Below are 15,268 nucleotides of genomic sequence, written 5' to 3'. Positions count from 1 at the left end.
GAATTGCCCCACGTTGATATTCACTCAGTTTTTGCTTGTTTGGCCTGTTGGTCTGACCTGTTGTTTTCTTACGAGTATTATAAACCAACACAAAGGTCAAAAGTGGACAAACTAGAACAAAACCAGGCAAATTTATATGTATTCCGACTGTGTATTCCCCAGTGCGCATGCGTGATGGACAGCAAAGCGAGTTATTTCTGTGAGGAGTTATTTCTCGCAAACAACCGAGTCTACCATTGACAGGCGAGTGAGTGTGGTCATGGCGCCGTGTTATTTAAGCCGAATTTAAGTGTTTTGAGAAGGTAAGGGATTAAAACTACTTGACAGAATAGTAAAATAAACGTGGCAGGATGAGGAAACAGTGGAAATATCGGGGAAAGTGTCTTAAATACTATGAAATAAGGTCAATGTTCTTAAACGGCCACTCTTCCAAACTTATAGGGGCAGTATTTAGCGGGCTTGTTTTTTATCATTATACTTTTTTATCCTTTGAGCGACTATAATTTGGGTGATATATGCTTTTTTTTTTAGCCCTTGAACAACAATGATTTGGCTGATATACTTTTTTTTTAGCCCTTGAGCAACAATAATTTGGCTGATATGTCCTTTTTTAGCCCTTGAGCAACAATAATTTGGCTTTTTTATCTGTTTTCAAGGTGTGGCTATTGGTTGGTTTTGTTGGTTATTTTTATCACTTTATAACTGAGTTCGTAATAATGTTAACTGTGAAACTTCAACATTTCTATCTAATTTCACCCCAAAAATGGAGTTTAAAAGCCAAACTAGCCACGCAATAAGTATGTACTAATATGACCTTTAAGAAATCTAGCATAAATATTTTCTTTTTTTCACATCTTTCTTGCTTTTATTTTTTGCTTATTTTCTTCTTTCTCTTTTTCTTTCTTTTCCTCTTTTCTTTTTTCTTTGGTAAAGATTCGTATTAGGTCCGTGCCAGTATCTCATTAATCTACTTTATGAAACCTCAGTATCTCTTCATATATCTTTTCTACAAACCTTCAACAGTCATGGAAACGCTTTGAAAATCCAATTCAAGGACTTTTTTTTTACTTTTGAAAATAGGGGATGTTTACGAAAGCGCGTCGCCTCCTCTGCTGGCCGCGGCGACGCTGCAGCCACCGCAGCCGCAAAATGGCCCGCAGAGGGCTTAGGGTCGGGGAGCATATTTAAACTACTCCAACCGAACTTTACGACCTACTAACGGGAGGGCTGCGCCCCCCTCGACCCCCCTCATGTATATGTGACTTATTTCAGCGAGGAGGTATTTCTCGCAACACCCGCTGCAGCGTCGCCGCGGCCAGCAGAGGAGGCGACGCGCTTTCGTAAACATTATCCCCTATTTTCAAGAGTAAAAAAAAATCCTTGAATTGGATTTTCAAAGCGTTTCCATGACTGTTGAAGGTTTGTAGAAAAGATATATGAAGAGATACTGAGGTTTCATAAGGTAGGTAATGATATACTGGCACGGACCTAAAACGAATCTTAACCTTTTCTTCTTTAAAAGGCTGATAAGGAAAGAGATCGAGTAAACAATCCTCTCTCCATATTCCTCCAACTTTTAGAATAATTCATCAACATAAGAGCGGATTAATAACCTCTCTATCCTCATCAGGTCGTGCGGGTCACTTCATCAGCCGGCAGACCTGGCATGATGTTTGGAATGGTCATGGTGCTCTACTACTATTCTCCTCTGAGGTACAGTAACCTATTATTATTTATTTGTAGTTATGTATTAGTTAAAGCCTCTGAGGAGTAGTGGTTGGCATGCCTAGCCATGAATTTGCTGTGCCGGGTTGGAATTACAGTTTAGGCAATCAGTGTGCAGCCTAATCATGTTCATCCTCCCTTTCGGCATGGTCGATAAATGGGTGCCTGGGGAAACCTGGGGAAGGTAAACTGTGGTAACCCGGATGTTGCACTGGCCCTGTGTCGGGTTAATGGGTTCTGTCCCGCCACAGGCTCAAAGGGCCAATGTGACGGAGATGAGCACCACAACCACGCGCAGCTATAGTGTCTGCTCCCAACATTACCTTTACCTGTGTATTATAATTTTTTTGTGTTCTTGTTTAGAGAGAGAGAGAGAGAGATTGAATGTTTTTTGCTATGATTTCACTTTGCCAGTATAATTTGATCAGTCTGTAAACATTCATGATACATATCCTATAGTTGATGAAACATTTGAGAAAAGTTCCAGGTGGAGTTAGATTTTGCTTCTGCTTTTTGTTTGATAAGAAAAGTTAAAGCAAGGAATTGATAAAGAAAATGCAGTAAAATCACACATTTATTTATCTCATTTGGAACAACACAACTCCCTAATGTATTTTTAAGGTGGAAAAGAAACATGTTCTTAGATGCTACTTATGCCCCATTGCTTAAGCTCTTAAATCATAACAAGGGCAGAAATGTGAGCCTGGATTAATTAAGAATCTAAGAAAATGTACACAGTTATTTTATTCAAGCTTAATGTGTCTTAACACGTTGCCTGCGGCTGGCAGTGTGGCGAACTCTCCAGTACTGCGATCCAAACACTTTGCCCACACTTCAGTGCGGCTCAACCCAGTGGAGCGAGTGGAGGTGAGTGTTGTTTGGTGGTACCCCTGAACGTATTGGCCATGCCATATGGTTTGCCCACCGGTGGGTCGTATCGCAAACCAAAAGGAATATATGACATTACTGCGATATGACCCACCGGTGGACATACTTTAAATGTCAATATTCTGTGCATCTCTTTACATACCTGAACTTTTCATACCTAGCAGCTTGTTTATATATTATTGCCTCTTTGTTTCACAGATGGAGAATATAAATGTTGCAAGCTTTTATGGTCATCCTAGTTCAACAGAAAAGAGAGAAGACAGCCCAAATGAAGACTCTGCTGATCCACGTTATGAAACAGAGTCTTCTTGCTCCTCTGATAGCCAATCACTTGATATAGGGTAGGCGGTGGCTGAGTGATTAGCGTGTGGGCCCTACATTCACCGCACCATGGACAGCATCAGTTCGAATCCCCACGCTACCACCTGGGATTTTTCAGTCACCACCGAGTGGCCTAAGACTGCCCACATGCTGTCCTGAAGACCATCCATCAACCCGGACTCTATAAGAAACTGTCCAAGTGAATCAAGAATGAGTTCCGGGGAGCAGCATGATCCAAGCATAACTGGCACCACTATGAAAAGTTGCCGGCGCCCTGATGGGCTTGGGCCGACCACCAGGCCCTTGAAGAAAGCCTACCGGTGTTACATTAATTATAAGATCTACCACAATGGTGTATTGTGATGGAAATTGATAAGGTTCTGCTAAACAAACAAAAAAATCATGTATGGTATTATTGACCCAAAAAAATGACTGGTACAGATACTTAAGAAGTAAGCTGATACCTCTGCCATGTCAGCTAAACTGATACATCAGTACAGCCCTAATGTGAACATGGGAGAAGAATGAATGAGGCATTTGAGAGGAGAATGTATGAGAGCAAGATGGTGTGAAATGGTATACGGGAGAGCAAGCATTATGGCCTGAAAATATGTGTATGAGAGTCTACGGCCAAATGCCCTAGCCGAGCCAGAAGTTGACCCACAGGGAGACAGAGGCACCATTTGGAAATAGCGTTTTCAAGGGAAACTGGGGAACAGGAATTATATAGTTGCCTCATTACTAGATGGACACTGTAGAAACAAAGGGTTTTTACAATGTGGACTTCACCTGTGGTCTGCAGTGGGCGCAGTGCAGCTACGATGGGTGAGGGTTCTGTACATATAGTAAAATTAGAAGGTGAGAACTTCAAAAGATATGTGCACCCCCACAGTAGCTATTCTCAGACTGCACATCAAAGTTTTGGAGATAGTCATGAAGGAAGTAGAAGGTGGGTCGTCTGAGGGGTTCACTGTGCCAGCACTGTAGAATGAGTTCATACAGTTGTAGCGGACACTCTGGGGGATGGGGCATCCGATACCCTGCGGTGATAGCCTCAAAAACCTGCTGGTTGGTGTACCCTGAGGAGGATTAGAAGGAGTAGAAGGAGCAGGAAATACAGGTGTGAGGTACACATTATGCTATTTTTGTCTGTAGATATAAAATTTGCTATGCAGTAAACCCTCGCTTTAACAAACCAATTGAAAGGAAGTGGGTGATGTTATATCCAAAATTCCATTATATCAAAGAGATTAAAACTTTTTGCATATAACAAACTTTGTTATACAAGCTGAAAGTTTGCTATTTTCGATCATTTCTGTGATGAAAAGTGAGGCATGAAAGGATGAGTTGAGGTATTTACAGTCGAGTGGACAAAGCTAAAATTACTAGATCTGAACCACTTGGTCGGCTTTGTTTCCACTGCTGCCAACAGACGTGTGTACATGTTCTGCCAGCCCGCCACACTGAACTCTGCACTTACCAAACTTGCTTGGCAAATTCTTGCATATATCGGACTGGTTCAAAATGTTTGTTAAAGCCAAAATTCATTATATCGAGGTTTGTAAAAGTGAGGATTCACTGTATGTACATCCTCTGAATGGTGTTTGGCAGCTTGTAAAGAGAGGAACATGGAGACATCAGGCACTTCCAGAAGAAGGGGAGAGAGAGAGAGAGAGAGAGAGTCACTCACCTGGGTAGGGCACAGCCCCGTGGGTCATAATTTCAGTCACCATCACACCAAAAGACCAAACGTCTGACTTGCTGCTGTACTTCTGGTGCAACAAAGATTCTGGTGCAGTCCACTTTATGGGCACCCGACTTTCTGTGGTAAACAAAATGTTACTGCTACTTCACATTAACATTTTATGCTGTATTTTTTAATTATTTCTGAAATAATTAAATAAAAGTTTGTACATGTTGGTATGAGTCACCAGCATGCATTATTTAATGGTTTTGCCACATAGAAGCAACAGCACTACTTAGATTCAGTCAAATTATACAACTCAGCCTCAGATTTGCAATAAAATAGCCAAGTGCCAACACCCATAAAACCAAAATATTCTTTGACAGCTTTTTTAATTATGGATGCACAACTAACAGGGGAGAGTGAGCACTTTGAAAGCAGCATCATATTGAACTGTTGGACATATAAGGCTAAATTTTTATCACAGCTGTTATGTCTCGTATTGAAACACATCCATTGTCACCAGCAATACAGCAGCAATTTCGAGAAGAGGGTGTGTTGTCAGACTGTTCCTTGAAATTTGACCTTCAAAGTAATTTTTCTAAGGTGAGTAACAGACATTCTTGTTGTCTTGGATTCAAAGTGAATTTTAATAGGCTTTGAAAATGAGTAATGTTGTATTATATTGTGATCAAACATGGCTAGTTTGATTTTTTTTTTTTTTTTTTTTTTTAATGCCTGTATCATGGTTTAATGATATGTTATTTAAAATAGAAGCAAATTGGGCACTTCATACCATTCAAGAAGGAAAGCTGTAAACATGATTCATCGTATCGTATTTGTTCATTGTTCACCCCAGATCTATGGTTTGTTTCTATTTAGTTTATGCACTAAGATATTATAACTACTGCAGTGGTGTAGTTATGTATATATTTCCTCATGAACATGTATTATTGATTTGAATGATATTTATATTTCAGAAAATAAAATGGAGCTACAAGACTAAAATTGATAGAATTAAAGCTGATGGAAATTTGATGAAAAGGGCTGTTGAAGTAGTTGTGAACAGTTCAGTCATCCAAGAGAGACTGAAAGGAAGGTTGTTGGCTGCAAGTTAAAAATGAACACACTGAAAAATGGAACATGCTTAGAAAAAAACAGGAAGAAAAGCTGTCCAAGAAAAGGAAGAGAACGACTGGCATTGCTAAAGGTAGTTCTGATGATGAAGTTGTTAGAAATATTTCTCTTCGTGAAGAACCAAAGTGGTAATAAAAAAGATTTTTGTGATGTGTTTATTTCAAACTAAACAGCAAAGCAGCCAGAGGAATATGACTTTGTCTAATGAAATCTGTGAATTCCTTTTTGGTATTTTATGCTCGTCAAATATGTGGAACTACAACATAAGATGGAGAAACATTATAATGTTGATTTTTATTGTCACTCAAAGCAACATCTGGGGAAATTCAAGAAGCCAGACTGTGAGGACAAGTCAGAAGTAATGATAGCTGACATTGTAATGTGCTTACTCAAACCCCTAGCTACAGTGGCACCAAAAGGGTGAAGTTTATAATTCAATTTAGTGTGGACTTGGAACAATATTAATGTCAATAACTTCATAATGGTTAGCTTATGTTAGAATTATCATTACTCACTGTATACAAAAAAAAAAAAGGTCAATACAGTAAACCCCCGTGATATCGCTGTTCAGTTTTCGCGGTCCCGGTATTTCGCTCTCTCTCTCTCTCTCTCTCTCTCTCTCTCTCTCTCTCTCTCTCTCTCTCTCTCTCTAAGACCTATTAATTTTGATATCACGTATATTTTCGCCGTTTCGCGGCATTCCGCAGCATTATTTATGAGTTTAAATCTCGCGCGTCACGATAGGATGGCCGTACGTACCGATTCAGCTAATCAGAGCGTCGGTATTGTTTTCTCGGCCGCTGATTGGCTGTTTTGTTCTAGAAGCATCTCGCTGCTTCGCATCTCGCAGGGAGAGCTGTTCGCCTTCTTCTGTCTCAATTCCGCGTGTCTCCCTACAGTGTACGGTTTGTTTTTATTGTTTTAAAAGTGTGTTTAAAGACAGTAAAATGCTTTTAAAAGTACCGTAACAGTTATAAAAACATGCTTAGGGTGTATTTAAATAGAGTATTTCTATTTCACGGATGTTCACTTATCGCGGGTGGGTTTGAAACGTAACCCCTGCGATGGAAGGGGGATTACTGTATTATGTTTATAAGAAAGTCATTCATCTAGTTCTGTTATGAGTTGCACTGTAAAGGAATAAATTTGAAAGTGTAAAATTCATGTTTCCTTTCTCAGAATGAAACCAGTGAACATGAATCAATGTACCCCAAAGTAATGTTGTGTACCCCACTTGTGGTGCAGAATGAGTTTTTTTTTATTTGTCGTTTTATTTCACTCACCAAATTCATACTCAGCAAAGCATTAGTATAATATCTGAAATTTAAAATGATGTATATTGGACAAAGATACCACAACACAATTTTTGTGTACAGCCCAAAACGTTAAAAGCATGTTCAGTGTGCCCCTCTTTCCCCTGCACAAACTGACTGGAATTCGAGCCAGTTAGGTTCGAGATCACGGTAATAACTAGCACTGCACAAGAGGTACAATTTCCCCTCCTTTTAATTGCATTTCTATTTCTCGTCTTGGTGAACACTCACGCTTCCTCTCACCCTCAGAGAAAGAAAAAAAAAATTAGTGTGATACAAAACATCACAGCATACAGTAAGAAAGGAGAATAATGCAATGGAGAGAAGACAAGATGTCACACTCAGTGGATACATTTACTTACTTGATTTTGAGTCGTTTTGTAAGTCTGCATAGAGTTTTGACAGGCCAAAGTCTGCCACTTTGCACACATAACACTGACCCACCAGGATGTTGCGGGCTGCTAGGTCTCTATGAATAAGTTTTTTGCTCTCCAGGTATTCCATGCCTGCTGCTGCCTGCAAGTAAACCAGTGAGACAGACACAGACAAGTCAAGGCACCTTACCTGCCTGGTGACGTGTAGCTGCAGCTGGTCCTCAGAGAAAACAAAACAAACAAACATATATATATATATATATATATATATATATATATATATATATATATATATATATATATATATATATATATATATATATATATATATATATATATATATATATATATATATATATATATATATATATATATATATATATATATATATATATATATATATATGTATATATATATATATATATATATATATATATAGACACACACACACACACACACACACACACACACACACACACACACACACTGTAACACACACACACACACACACACACACACACACACACACACACATGGCCTACAAAATGTAAAAAAAAAATATTTCGTTCTTATTTTCTGCTGGATATTTATTTTGTTTTCTTGAGTTATTGAACAAACATGTCATCACTTCTTGCAGACCATCTTATCTCTGGCATGCTGTTTGAACCACATTAGCACTCTGGTTTTGAGACATTCAGTGAAAATAAAAGAAATTGTATGTGTTTTGTATATCACTAAAAAGATGGCCGTTGCTCTGGAATTTTGATCAGCAACAAAGGCCATCAAGTGACTGTGTGCTGCACAGAAGTCATTCTGCCTTTGAATATTGATTATGCATATTGAATATTGTTTGCATTGCAGCAATGAAAATGCTGTCAATAAAGGTCCATGTTTTGCAGGTGCCTATAGGCTCCATCTACAAACAGTTTAATCTAGTCCTGCCACTACTCTGCTAGGCGATGTATGCAACTGTAGGTGGAACAGTTCGATCGTTCCTGAGCACATGGAATAAGGAGTTATAAACAGCTATATTATATTGCTTGTGTACAGCAATTCTTCAATCTATTACACATAGACACAAGAGCACCTGTGTGGCAACGTGAAGCTGCAGCTGCAGGTTGAGATGCTGGTTTCTTAGTACGTCGAGTAGCGCGCCTTCAGCCATGTACTCGGTGATGATGAGCAGCGGTTCCTCCTGCGTGCACACTGCATACAGCGTCAGGATGTTAGGGTGACGCAGCTCCTTCATCACCTTGGCCTCGCTCATAAAGTCGTTGGGGTTCATCTTGCCTTTCCTCATCATCTTAATGGCCACCTCTGCTGTGTTGTTTAACTTGCCTGTTGGTCGACAAAGAGGACACACACACACACACACAAGTGATTAATATGGAAACTTAATAATACAAAAGGGATTGCAGAAATTGAACAGGGAAGACGGTACGTGACTGAAGTGTGACAAGAGGGAATAGTAAGAAATTGAAGAAGAGCGACTGTAGGAGAGACATCAAGAAATACAGTTTTCCATACAGAAGCATAACTACATGGAACGGACTTGACGAGGAGACTGTGTGTGCAAAAACGATTCATGAATTTAAAGCCAAACTGGATAATAAGCGTTATGAAGACGGGACAGCACGAGCCTAGTACGGCTCTTTTCCTGTATTTCACAACTAGGTAAATACACACACACACACACACACACACACACACTGTCAGTATTATCAGTACGTGTGTCTAAAAGTTAAACTGTTGAGAAAATACTATATATAGTAATCAACAAATTGTTGATAAATGAGGGTTTTTTCTTTGTGTGTGTGTGTGTGTGTGTGTGTGTGAGCTCTCCACCGGGACTCACCGAGCCACACTTCGCCGAACGAGCCGTGGCCTAACATCTGCACAAATTCCAATTGATGACGATCAATCTCCCAGTGATCTTTGGCTTCTGGCGAGAGGTCCTGCACGGTGGGGGGCGGCCTGACACACGGGTGCTTTACAGTGTTTGGGGGAAGCCTCTGGTCAGGCACAGTCTTGTAAAACTCCACCAACTCATCAAGCGTAGAGAAGAAGCGGCCTCGAGATAAAGTAAAGAGGCCAGTGCTGGTCTGTTCTATCGGGTGGTGCCTGACGCAGGGCGTGAGGCCGTTGGAGCTCAGGGTCTATGAACATGAAAAAAAAAATAATGCTGCAATTATTATTCCATCCTTATTAACTTTAAAAAAATCAAGTCCCTCCCATGCCAAGATATCTGCATGGAGTCTGGCTAGGTCAAGGGTTCCCTCTCACCTTTATGCTGAAGACGTTGCCGTTCACGCGATGAGACTTGCGTACGAGGAAAGCCCCGAGTGTGTTAATCCGACATAGAAGGATCTGTTCCGCCTCTACACGGGATATCTCTCCGTGATACCACCTGTGTGTGTGTGTGTGTGTGTGTGTGTGTGTGTGTGTGTGTGTGTGTGTGTGAATAAAACATAAATGATTAGCTAAGTCATATAGTACGCTGTTTACTATCGGATTCATTTAAATGATTAGGTTGATTTCTTCTTTACCATTAGATATGTAGGTGGATGTATTATTGTTATTTCAAGAGAACGATACTATTGTCTATTTGAGCAGTTACAGCCATTCCAAGAGAAAAATTAAATAAAGGAATGAATAGTCCGTTTCGAGAAGCCACCACGAAATTACAAAGGATGGAAAAGTAATCGGGTTGAGGAGTTGCTAGAGAGAAGATTAAAGGAGAAGGAACAAAATATGTAATAGCCCATACTCGCAACGAATTGAAGAGTTGTATGCATTCGAAGAGAACAATAAAGAGGAATGAATAGACCGTTTCGAGGAGCAGTTAAAGCATTAGAAGAAAAGTCACAAGGGTTCAGTAGTATTCTGTTTGAGGAGTTGCTATAGAACAGAAAAGAAGGAACCAAAGTTGGAATAGCCCATACTCGCGGGACTCCAGTGAGGAGGCTGGGGCCACGTAGGGCACGGGGATGTAGCCGACCTGAATCTGGTTAGGATGCCTGGCCAGCCACCAATCCTCGTCACTGTGAAAGGAGGGAAAGGAGAGGGAGAGGCATAAACATCATTACATCATCACCCGTTATTAGGCCACTTCAGATCTTCACCATAATTAACAGCCATTAGTAGTGGATGTTCAAAAGTCTTGGGGTCTCTTTACGACTGTTTTCGAAGGCCATAGAGAAAATTAGTCAGATTCGCTGGAGTGTTTTCCCGTCCATTGCCCCCCAAAAATGGCAAACTACCACTAGGGCCATAAAAAAACCTCCATGGAACCCTACAAGTACTATGAGAGCCTTTTATGATAGATGTACTAAGACGACGTTTGAGAATATGCGGTCATCATCATTATCATCATCATAATGACCATCATGTTCGTGTCCCTTTTATCTGTGCCTGATATCAGTGTGCTTCATCCTGCTCCGGCGAAGGCTCCAACTTCACCTCTCCCTCTGGTTCTCTGTCTGCCCCAACTTATATAATTCTTGGGTACGTTTGTTCTCTACTTGTTATAAAAAAAAAAATACTTCATCATAATCACACTACCGCTGCATCTCCCCGTAGCAGCATACCACCACACCCACCCCAACATATTCAATCATCATACAACTTCCACATCATCATTATCGTCGGTCAGTACTATTACACTACATGACCTTTCCCGACATCCTCCTCCTCTCTTTGTTTGATGTTTTCCGTCCTGCTCCGATAGTCTCAAATTTCATCACCTAGTCCTATATGTTTCCCTTACTTCTTACAAAATATGGGTTGCCATTCTGTTACTTTAGTTGTCCATCTTTTATCATTTACATATATGATATGATGTGCCAGTAACATTTCTTACTAATAGTTTCTAGTCATTAGAATACTTTTAACCTTTGTTATCTAAACTTTGCTGCTCGTTTCCTGTCTCCATATCATACCCAGCATTTTTCTCCATTCCTTCTTGTGCGCTTCTTAGCTTTCTGTAAACGTTTTGTGAGGCACCAAGTTTCTGAACAGTATGCTGGGTAGGATACATTGATTGTGAATCTTTCTCTTAAGTAGAGGGGCGTATATATTGCTATTCATGACATTACCATATTTATCAATAGGATGTAGTTCATAGACAAGCCGTACGTCATATCGCTTTTGTCACTTCTCGACTCACTTTCTGTAGATCACTTCCATGATGTCTCCTTGCTCAAAGCTCAGCTGGTTGACACCACCTGCCCGATAAGGGTATAAAGCCACCACAAAGTCTTCGGCTCGCGACAGTACCGCCATCTCGCTTTCCATCACCCGCTGCTCCTCCTCCTCCTCAGAGTCTGTGCAAGAAAGAAAGAAAATGTCCATAAAACTTCTTCAATACGTTTTAACAGAACAGTGAAAAGGAATCCACAAAAAAAATTGGCAATAGTCATATCTATCTGAGAGAACTTCGGTGAAAAAGAACTTGGTCCTGTTTACACTTAACATGGTTGAAGCGTGGATCACTTACTTAATAAAGGAATGTGGTCTATTCATATGAGAGAGGTGGTGTAGTTATAGTAATTATCCGAGAAAGTAGAACTAATTAGGTCCATATTCTTAAACGTATTGGGCTCCCATTACGACTGTTTTCCGAGGCCACAGAGAAGATTAACCGGGTCTCAATGCTCCTATCTCTAGGAGCACAAAACAGCCCATAAAAATCCCAGCAACTTTTAATAGAGGCTTTTCAAATAGGCGAACTAGGGCGCCGATAGTTTTAGAAATACGGGCTTTAGACCTACGTTTTGTAAAGAGTTTTCAAAAGGACGAACACACACACACACACACACACACACACACACACACACACACACACACACACACACACAACAGCCCCTGAATACAGAAGACAGGCGGACCTGGTGGAGGGAAGGAGGGAGGAGAGTAGCGCAGCATCTCGCCGCTACAGAACCTGCAGCAATGTTGGCCCATGTCTCGAGGCTTGGCACGCCGAGACCTTACCGCCAAACACCACTTCCGACACCACAGCCTCGATGCTCCTCCTATACGCCCTGATGATGCCGTGTTGTTGTTGGACTCGGGAATGGTGTTGGAAGTTCGAGTAAAGTCCTGCAGCGCTTCGTCACATGTTTCTGGCGCGCATATCTGCCTAAGTTTTGGAAAATCGAAATTAAAACTCCCTTGATTACTTAGAAGCATCGCTAGAGGCTCAAGTGAAGTCCTAAGATGATTTTATATTATATGTCGACCTTCATGTTCTTATATATATAAAAATCACGTCTTTCAAATATATGTGCGAATCCAGCAAAATGTATTCTTCAATTGCCAAAAGCTGAGGAATCAATAGAAAATATCAAAATCTTGCTGGCATCTAATGAAATATATTCCAACAGTTTTATATTTTCATCTCTCCCATCTCCTTGATCCTGATGGCACTACAGTTGCCACATCTATCATTAAAGGAAGGTTATTCGCTCGAACTTTCCCTGGAAATTAAGACCACCCTGTTCGCAGAAGAGCGTCTAGATGCCTATTAACACCAGAGGGGTAACTTAGCTGTTTTCAGTGTCAATAGATCGTATTATCTAAACGCGCAGCGCCTCACACGGCCACCCGGAGAACTGTCAGCGAGGTACTTTTCCTATATAGTGAACTCGGCTCTTTTTTTTTTTTTTCTTTTTTCTTTTTTTTATATTTCGGGATTGCGAAATACACATTATTGTTCGGTGCCAAATATCCAAACACCTGCTCGTCGGGGAAAAAAATATATATTTCACCCATTTCTCGTAGGATAAGGTTTGAGCCTATAATTTGATTGTGTAGCCTATGACCAGTGAGTGCTGAACTTAAGCGGGCCCGTAATTATCTACTTCTTGAACAGCCCCATACTGAACTTGAAGTTGGGGAGTCAGTCATCCGTGGCTATTTTATTTCTGAAGGTGTGGTTTTATCGACATAAGGTCTTAGATTAAGTGCTTTACACACACACATTGCTGCGGTAGGCAACACCAACACTGTAAAAAGTTGGTAAACAAAGGGTAAAGCTTCCCCGTTGCGAACTGATTACCAATACAATATTTGCAAGGAGAATTTGACATTAATTGCCCTATCAGTGTAAGATGATATTAAACATGTGAATATAATTTAATTTGTACATACTTGGGGGAGAATGAAGTTATCTTTATCATGTTGCAAGATAAAACCCTCATCACATATTTTTTTTTATATATTCTGCAAGAATGTATTAACAGTATAGCAAAGGACCTGCGATATCGTTTTTCAAGAAGAAAAGCGACAGTATCGCAGGTCCTGATATGAATAATTTTCTTATGATGATACTTTCTATACCCTTTCTGGACTTCATCTCGCAGCAGGGTATATAAAGGTTATTTGTGAATGCATCATCCTAGCTTTTCAGAAAAAAAAATGGGATGAGAGGAACCGATTTGCATACACTGGTTTTGAACGTTAAGAGAGGAACAAAAGTACAGTGTGTGTGTGTGTGTGTGTGTGTGTGTGTGTGTGTGTGTGTGTGTGTGTGTGTGTGAACCAGTTTTCCAGGGCTGGTTTAAAAGTTTACAAGGCTTAGTGACATAAAAGTAAGCGCGTGGGGGTCCTCTTAAGAAGTAGCCAGTCGATTGCTACATATACGATGCTTCCAAGATCATCAAATTACTCTATGCAAGGACGGGAGGGGGGGGGGGGCATTATGGGACCCCTAAACATAACCCAGAAGACTAAAACCGGCACTACCATTACCCACGCACGCACGCACACTCCCACGGTGAGAATAATACTATCTCTGTTCCGGTGTTGCATCTCCTGAGGAAAGAAAATACCGGAAGTCTCTCTCTCTCTCTCTCTCTCTCTCTCTCTCTCTCTCTCTCTCTCTCTCTCTCTCTCTCTCTCCGATAGCTCTTCTCGGTATCGAAGTGTATTACATAGATTTCGCATTTTTGTTCATCCACATTTTCGTTCCTCTCCGTTCTCTTTCCAACGTCTATGATTGAATCCATCCCAAATTGATATTTCTTTTGACCACTCTTCTGTACTTTCCACTATAAGGACAGTGTTAGCGGACCTTTTTGTTTTATTTTGCCCTTGAGCTACTTCCTTTACTGTAAACAATAAATAAATAATCGTCAAGACTGTATGGTACCATGGTCTTCAGTTTTCTTACAGCAATTAAGTTATTTTCGGCATTTCCCTCACGACTCATTTCCCGGCCCCTGAATAGCTTTGTTGCCTTTATGAGTAACGAGCTAGGGAGGATGAAGACGTCGGAGAAAGAACTGCACCGCCTGTAGGTAACTTTGATTTAGATGATATACACATTCTTGCTCACTATAAACATCTCCACCAGACCAGCTCATAATTAGCCGTGAAATGACAGCTCCTGTAAACTTAAGATAATCATTATATACACATTTCTTTATTATAAACATCTCCTCCAGAGCAGTTCATAATTAGCCCGTGAAATGACAGCTCCAGTAAATATAAGATGATCATCATATACATATTTCTTCATCTTATACATCTCCACCAGAGCACTTCATAATTAGCCCGTGAAATGATTGCTGTAAATATATCGCTTCTCTCCTCCTTCTTTTTATTTATCTTATACTTTTTTCATTATTTCAAAGCAAATGTACGATTGCTTCACGTACTGCGGGACAAAAAAATTCCAGAGGGAAGTAATATCGTCACCTCTGGAACCTCATTTGATAACTACAGTTACATCTTTAGCAATGCCTCTTAGCGTATGAATAAACGAAGAAGAAAATGGAGAATGGAGGAGAGCGGTTCGCATGTATCCGGAGCACCTTCGTGGCACCTCC

General features: G+C 40.4%; 1 protein-coding gene and 1 long non-coding RNA gene across 3 annotated transcripts; one reads left to right on the top strand and one right to left on the bottom strand.

Moving 5' to 3' along the window:
* Positions 1-225: 225 nt before the first annotated feature.
* LOC127008275 (uncharacterized) lies at positions 226-2,951 on the top strand. Of its 2 annotated transcripts, none has more exons than XR_007760988.1 (4): positions 226-302; positions 1,631-1,713; positions 2,514-2,592; positions 2,812-2,951. It is a non-coding gene; the product is annotated as an uncharacterized LOC127008275 (long non-coding RNA). The 2 variants fall into 2 exon arrangements; XR_007760987.1 differs by having other exon boundaries at positions 2,478-2,592.
* An 837-nt stretch (positions 2,952-3,788) lies between these two features.
* Positions 3,789-13,814, bottom strand: LOC127008274 (tyrosine-protein kinase SRK3-like). The gene is made up of 9 exons (XM_050880066.1): positions 12,329-13,814; positions 11,608-11,764; positions 10,385-10,483; positions 9,726-9,849; positions 9,298-9,598; positions 8,530-8,780; positions 7,431-7,584; positions 4,625-4,756; positions 3,789-4,013 (listed from the first exon to the last, which is right to left on the bottom strand). Exons 1-9 carry the CDS (start codon positions 12,627-12,629, stop codon positions 3,802-3,804), a joined length of 1,731 nt encoding a protein of 576 aa, XP_050736023.1. The 5' UTR covers positions 12,630-13,814; the 3' UTR covers positions 3,789-3,801.
* Positions 13,815-15,268: the final 1,454 nt, after the last annotated feature.

Source organism: Eriocheir sinensis, chromosome 37, assembly GCF_024679095.1.
Source record: "Eriocheir sinensis breed Jianghai 21 chromosome 37, ASM2467909v1, whole genome shotgun sequence".
Lineage (NCBI taxonomy): Eukaryota > Metazoa > Arthropoda > Malacostraca > Decapoda > Varunidae > Eriocheir > Eriocheir sinensis.
The sequence above is the reverse complement of the archived record's forward strand: the minus strand, read 5'-3'. Positions and strand labels throughout refer to the sequence as shown.

What these genes read in the sequence shown, in the direction of transcription:
- LOC127008274 (XM_050880066.1), bottom strand. Translation starts at nt 12,629, where the DNA reads ATGCTTCTAAGTAATCAAGGGAGTTTTAATTTCGATTTTCCAAAACTT. An exon ending in ATGGAAGTGATCTACAGAAA is followed by an intron (nt 10,484 to 11,607) that starts GTGAGTCGAGAA and finishes CTCCTTTCACAG; the next exon opens with TGACGAGGATTGGTGGCTGG. An exon ending in CGGGGCTGTGCCCTACCCAG is followed by an intron (nt 4,014 to 4,624) that starts GTGAGTGACTCT and finishes AATCCTCCTCAG; the next exon opens with GGTACACCAACCAGCAGGTT.